The 6,411-nt window shown below is 48.1% G+C and overlaps 1 protein-coding gene across 1 annotated transcript in view; it reads left to right on the top strand.

Annotated features, from left to right (window-relative positions):
• Positions 1-6,411, top strand: part of GBF1 (golgi brefeldin A resistant guanine nucleotide exchange factor 1) — a 43,874-nt gene that overhangs the window by 26,782 nt on the left and 10,681 nt on the right. Inside the window, exons 15-24 of the mRNA XM_011935579.1 lie at positions 464-589; positions 853-935; positions 1,596-1,832; positions 2,117-2,210; positions 2,591-2,767; positions 3,092-3,156; positions 3,242-3,365; positions 3,557-3,628; positions 3,766-3,860; positions 4,089-4,242. Of these exons, the coding sequence (XP_011790969.1) occupies positions 464-589; positions 853-935; positions 1,596-1,832; positions 2,117-2,210; positions 2,591-2,767; positions 3,092-3,156; positions 3,242-3,365; positions 3,557-3,628; positions 3,766-3,860; positions 4,089-4,242 (1,227 nt within the window). The remainder of the gene's footprint in view (positions 1-463; positions 590-852; positions 936-1,595; positions 1,833-2,116; positions 2,211-2,590; positions 2,768-3,091; positions 3,157-3,241; positions 3,366-3,556; positions 3,629-3,765; positions 3,861-4,088; positions 4,243-6,411) is intronic.

The following is a 6,411-nucleotide window of genomic DNA, read 5'->3' as shown; positions in this document are numbered from 1 at the left end:
TCACCCAGGCTGGAGTGTGGTAGCGTAGTCTCAGCTCACTGCAACCTCTGTCCCCCGGGTTCAAGCAATTCTCCTGCCTCAGCCTCCCGAGTAGCTGAGATTTCAGGCACCTGCCACCAAGCCTGGCTAATTTTTGTATTTTTAGTACAGATGAGGTTTTGCCATGTTGGTCAGACTGGTCTCGAACTCCTGACCGCGCATGATCTGCCCGCCTTGGCCTGCCAGAGTGCTGGGATTACAGGCATAAACCACCACACCCAGCCTGCTGTCTCTTAAAAAAGGCAGAGAGCAAAATTAGTGACCTTTCCACAAGGAGATCAGCTTCTGTTAAGGAGTTGGCAAGAGGCTGGCTACTTTCTGGACGGTACCTCCCCTCTGTACTAGCACTGACCAGTAGATTGGTAGTGAGGGTTTAATTGGCCAGAGAAGGGCATTGACACAGGCGGGATCTTTGCTTTTTCAGAATTGTAATGGCTCCCCATTTGCCAATAGCGATGCCTGCTTTTCCCTGGCCTATGCTGTCATCATGCTTAATACTGACCAGCACAACCACAATGTTCGTAAACAGAATGCACCCATGACCCTGGAGGTAAGCTTGGGTCCTAGTCAAGGCAAAGAAGACCCAGCACAGCTTTGGAGGTAGCAGGAATGACATAGGATTTCCCGTGGGCATGATGGATGGGGTTCTGTTCAAGGAATCAGGAAGGACTGGCCAACCTAGAAAAGAGACTAGGGTGGGGAAGTGGGTTTTTTCACTTACTTTTTCCTGAGTCCTATTTACTAAAAACCCAGTAGTCCCTTGAGTGGGGCTTCAGTATTGACACGGGAAAAAACTTACTGGCCTGTCTCTAGGAGTTTCGCAAAAATCTAAAAGGTGTGAATGGAGGCAAGGACTTTGAGCAAGACATCCTGGAGGACATGTACCATGCCATCAAGTGAGTATACATAGAGAATAGTGCAGTATCTCTGTTAAGAAGAAGCACGTTTCTTCCTTTCCCAGTTTTTTTACAGTCATTTCAGACTACAGTGACTCACGTGCCCTGGATTTAGCCTCAGGACTTAGTTGGGCAGCCCCCTCTCTGCCAATTTGTTTCTTCCTTAAAGAAGCCCGAATGGTACTGGGACTCTAGTACTCTAAGCCAGGGTCCAAAATGCTGCTCTTAAGTAGGATATCATGGCCCCATTTTCTGAAACAGCTACATTTTCCTCTCTAGCTTACAAGATGCATTTTCTGGCTGGTGGAGAACCTAAGATGGGCACTGGAGTGTTAGGCCCAGGTTACAGGTCAGAAATGGGCCACTTAGTTCTTTACTGTAAATCAGAAAAGATAGAATTGTTCATTTTGTCACACCCAGTAAGAATGTGTGATCTTACTACAGAACTGAAGGCCTCACTTCCAGATAGGGCTTTGAGATTATAGGACACTTCCTTTCTTTCTCCCTCCTTCCACTGGTGGGTGGAAAGCAGACCACTGAGCTGCAGTTCTGATGACCTCTCATCAGTGGAGAGTGCTAGTATGGATGAACTCCTAGTCTTGGTTTGGAACCAGTCAGGTTCAAAGCAGTGCAACTGCTCCTTCCCTTACCTCCTGACAGGAATGAGGAAATTGTAATGCCTGAGGAGCAGACGGGCTTGGTTCGGGAGAACTATGTGTGGAATGTGCTGCTTCATCGAGGTGCCACCCCTGAGGGCATATTCCTGCGTGTGCCTACTGCCAGCTATGATCTTGACCTCTTCACCATGACCTGGGGCCCCACTATTGCTGCTCTCTCTTACGTCTTTGACAAAAGCCTTGAGGAGACAATCATCCAGAAAGCCATCTCAGGCTTCAGGTAGCCCAGCTTTGGCCTTGGTCTTCACCTCCCGCAAGCTCACCTCTGTGAGCTAACATGGTTTTCTCCATGCCTCTCTGACTCCTACTCTTCGTTAGAATGGGGATCCCCCTGAGTTTTTGGAGGGAGGCTGAAGCTTGGGTAAGCTCAGTCTTAAACAGAAACAAGATTAAAAGGTTTCTTCCTGGGACTGACTGGGGAAGAGCCCCATGCAAGCTCAGGGACTTGGAAGGGCTGCTTGGCCTTCCAGTGACTCTGTTTCTGGGATGGGGGTAACATTACAGGAAGTGCGCCATGATCTCCGCCCACTATGGCCTCAGCGATGTGTTTGACAATCTCATCATCTCTCTATGCAAATTCACAGCTCTCAGCAGTGAGGTGAGCAGGTGCAGGAACTTTGTACTTGGAGCTCCAAAGGAGGACCTCTCTTTTAGCCATGGATCTACCCTTATCAACAGACCTGGTTGCCCTCAGCGTCTTCCCTCACTGCCCCTACTTGAATATACCAGAGCTTAGGCCATTTCTGTCTTGCACACTCTGGGATAAAACTAGTGTTACTTCATGTAATGGGGATGGGAAAGGAGATATAGGAGTGGGGAAGGCCTTAACTAGGTTAACCCACTCCCACCAGTATTATGGGGGATTGAAGCAGAGCCAACAAAAGGACCCTGAGGGGAACCATCATAGGCAGAGACCTAAGAGATTTTCCTTTCTAGACATTAGCTCGGCCTTAAGTCTCTTCTCATCCTCTTTTCCAGTCTATTGAGAACCTGCCCAGTGTATTTGGAAGCAACCCTAAAGCCCATATTGCAGCCAAGACAGTATTCCATTTGGCCCATCGTCATGGTGACATCCTGCGGGAGGGCTGGAAGAATATCATGGAGGCCATGCTGCAGCTCTTCCGAGCCCAACTACTGCCCAAGGCTATGGTGGAGGTAATTCTTAGTAGGAGACTAGTCAGCAATAACAAGGCAAGAGCTGCAACATTGTATGCTATCTGTATGTAGAAGTAAGTAGTTGAGAGTAATGCTGGGCCTGATGCCTGCCGCATCTCACCAGGAATGCCTCAAACGTAAGAACACAGATCTTAGGGGATAGCTGTAAAAGAAGGCTGGTAGATGCCATTGCCGATCACCAATTGGAATAATAGTATAGGGGCAGAAGCCTACAGGAGGAAATCCAGAGTACTTTGGTGGGTGGAGGCAGGGGCAAAATACAAAGGACATATGGAAAGAAATTATTTTGACTTACTTTTCCAGGTGGAAGATTTTGTGGATCCCAATGGCAAGATCTCTCTACAGCGGGAAGAGACACCATCAAACCGGTAAGAGCAGACCAGAGGCTCAGGGGCTTGGGGAGGGAGAGTCAGAACTTTGGGGCTCACCAGGTCATGTGCCCTTTTTCTACAGAGGAGAGTCAACAGTGCTGAGCTTTGTGAGCTGGCTAACACTGAGTGGTCCTGAGCAGTCTAGTGTGCGGGGCCCATCCACTGAAAACCAAGAGGCCAAGAGAATGGCCTTAGAGTGTATAAAGGTAACTGCCCTTCCACCCCTGGTGAGAAAGCCTAGACACCTTCCTATTAGACAGATGCTACCCAGTGAACTGAAGAATAAATCATCCAGATTTGTAACCAGGGCTGACTCTGCCCTCTCTCCCAGCTCTTGGGGACATTCTTTTCCCTTCAGCCCTTGTCAAAGACCCCCTCTCTCTTTTGCCCTCTCTAGCAATGTGACCCAGAAAAAATGATCACAGAAAGCAAGTTCCTCCAGCTGGAGTCACTACAGGAGCTCATGAAGGTAAAGGATGAAGAAAGGAAACATGGAACAACTGGCTGAATCTGGGAGGGGTGATAGGGACAGTATTATTTCTGTCAGGACAGGGCCAGTGGTTGGCTTCTTTTCCATGCCTACTTTCTGCTGCTGTTCCCCTTCAGGCTCTGGTCTCAGTGACACCAGATGAAGAGACATATGATGAGGAAGATGCTGCTTTCTGCCTAGAGATGCTACTAAGGATTGTGTTGGAGAACAGGTAAGATGAGCGTAGTCTTTAGGCAGACCCTAAGCTGAGCTTGTGCCAAAGGGATGGAAGCCATCTGGCTGAGTGGGCTCTGGGGAACTGTAGGCAGCAGGGGAAAAGCTTACTCATCATTCCTGTCTACTTAGGGTATAATATCAATGAGCCCTGAAAGGCCTAGGGGACCTAATGCCCAGTGGCCTCTCTGGCTGAGACTATCTTCATTCCTTTATATCTACACAGGGATCGTGTGGGCTGTGTGTGGCAGACTGTTCGAGACCATCTATACCACCTCTGTGTTCAGGCACAAGATTTCTGCTTCCTTGTGGAGCGGGCAGTGGTGGGGTTGCTACGCCTGGCCATTCGGCTGCTCCGGAGAGAAGAGATCAGTGGTCAGGTAAGCAGAATGCATCTTGGAGAGTGGGCAGGTATGCAAGGGATTAAGGCCACAGTTGTCAATTATGAATATAGCCTGAGGCAGAGAGTACATTTAGTGCCCCATAGCATGAGCCCAGTGACCAACCACAGGGCTAGTGCAGTCTAGCAGGGGGCATTGTGAGTGAGCCTGAAATGGCCTCAGGCATGGAGCCTGTGCTCTGCACCTCAGCCTCCTAAGAATCTGCTTTGTAGGACTGGCCTGCTACTGCCTTATAATAGTCCCAGCTCTATACCTGGTTTCCTGTCATGCTTATGACCCACCTGAGATCTCTTTGCTTAACTACAAAAAACAACAAGCATAGAACTAATAAGTGGGTTCAGCAAGGTCACAGGATGTGATATCAATACACAAAAAGTAATTATATCTCTACATGCTAACAGTGAACAATATGGAAACTGAAATTTAAAATACAATGCCATTTACAAGTGTTCCAAATAAAGTGAAGTAATATATAGCTGACAAAACATGTATAAGATTTGTATGCTGAAAACTACAAAATAAGTTGAAGAAGATGTAAATAATTGAAGAGGCATACTATGTTCGTGGATTGGAAGGCTCAACATAGTAAAGTTGTCACTTCTCCCCAAATTGTTCTGTAAATCCAGCATAACTCCTATAAAAATCCCAGAAAGGTTCTTGTAGACAAGGTAAGCTTATTCTAAAATTTAGATGGAAAGGCACAAGCTCTAGAATAGCTAGAAAGAATAAAGTGGAAAGAATCATTTTCTCTGGGCTGGGTGCAGTGCTTCATGCCTATAATCTCAGCACTGTGGGAGGCCAAGGCAGGCAGATCACTTGAGGTCAGGAGTTCGAGACCAGCCTGGCTAACATGGTGAAACCCCATCTCTACTAAAAACACAAAAATTAGCGAGGTGTGGTGGTACACACCTGTAATCCCAGCTACTTGGGAGGCTGAGGCAGGAGAATCACTTGAACTCCGGAGGTGGAGGTTGCAGTGAGCTGAGATCACGCCACTGCACTCCAGCTGGGCGACAGAGCGAGATTCTGTCTCAAAAAAAAAAAAAAGAATCACTCTGGTATTAAGACTTACTGTCTACTTTGGGAGGCCGAGGCGGGTGGATCACAAGGTCAGGAGATCAAGACCAGCCTGACCAACATGGTGAAACCCCATCTCTACTAAAACTACAAAAATTAGCCGGGCGTGGTGATGCAAGCCTGTAATCCCAGCTACTCAGGAGGCTGAGGCAGGAGAATGGCGTAAACCTGGGAGGCGGAGCTTGCAGTGAGCTGAGATCTGGCCACTGCACTCCAGCCCGGGCGACAGAGCGAGATTCCATCTCAAAAAAAAAACAAAAAACAAAAAACAAAAATTAGCCGGGCATGGTGGCACACGCCTGTAGTCTCAGCTGTTCGGGAGGCTGAGGCAGGAAGATCACTTGAGTCTGGGAGTTCCAGGCTGCAGTGAGCTGTGATCATGCCACTGCACTCCAGTCTGGGTGATAGAGTGAGACCTTGGCTCAAAAAAAAAAAGGTGGGACAAGGTTAGTGATCGGATTAAAGGGACAGAACATCCCTACCTCAAAGCAGTCTCCATAAATTTCTTCTGGAGACCCTGGCCAATGTTATTCCTCTTCCCATCATTTATATCTGTTGAACCTGAAAGAGACTCCAGTGAGATAGTTTGGTGAGCCCTTCCATTCTGCATGGAGTCCATTGCAAAGGGGTAGAGCAGGGTTTCAGGGGGTGAGGGTTCTAGGCAAGAGTCTGTGGATGTGAAAAGTATTAAGGCTAGGGGTTGTGTTAAGGATGAACAGGAGATACTGCCCCTTTGCTAGACACCTCAGCCTCCTCTCTTCGAGTAAGAGTAGGTTAGGAGGACAGTGACTAAAAGAGCCTGACATGTGCAGCTTACACATTTTCAGCCTCTTCTTCCTTTCTTTCCCTATAGTACCTTCAGTTTTCAGGGTCTGCGACTGGACGAAGCTCTCCGCCTCTACCTGGAAGCCTTCCGTTTGCCTGGGGAAGCACCAGTCATCCAGAGGTTGCTGGAGGCATTCACGGAGCGTTGGATGGTGAGTTTGAGTGTCAGGGGTTGAGCCCAGGATCCAAGGCCAGTTTGACTGAGGGCTGAAGAATCCAGCTGCTATCTGTTTTTTTTTTTTTTTT

This window comes from Colobus angolensis, unplaced genomic scaffold, assembly GCF_000951035.1.
Source record: "Colobus angolensis palliatus isolate OR3802 unplaced genomic scaffold, Cang.pa_1.0 Scaffold144, whole genome shotgun sequence".
Taxonomy (NCBI): domain Eukaryota; kingdom Metazoa; phylum Chordata; class Mammalia; order Primates; family Cercopithecidae; genus Colobus; species Colobus angolensis.
This window is presented reverse-complemented; position numbering and strand designations above follow the sequence as displayed.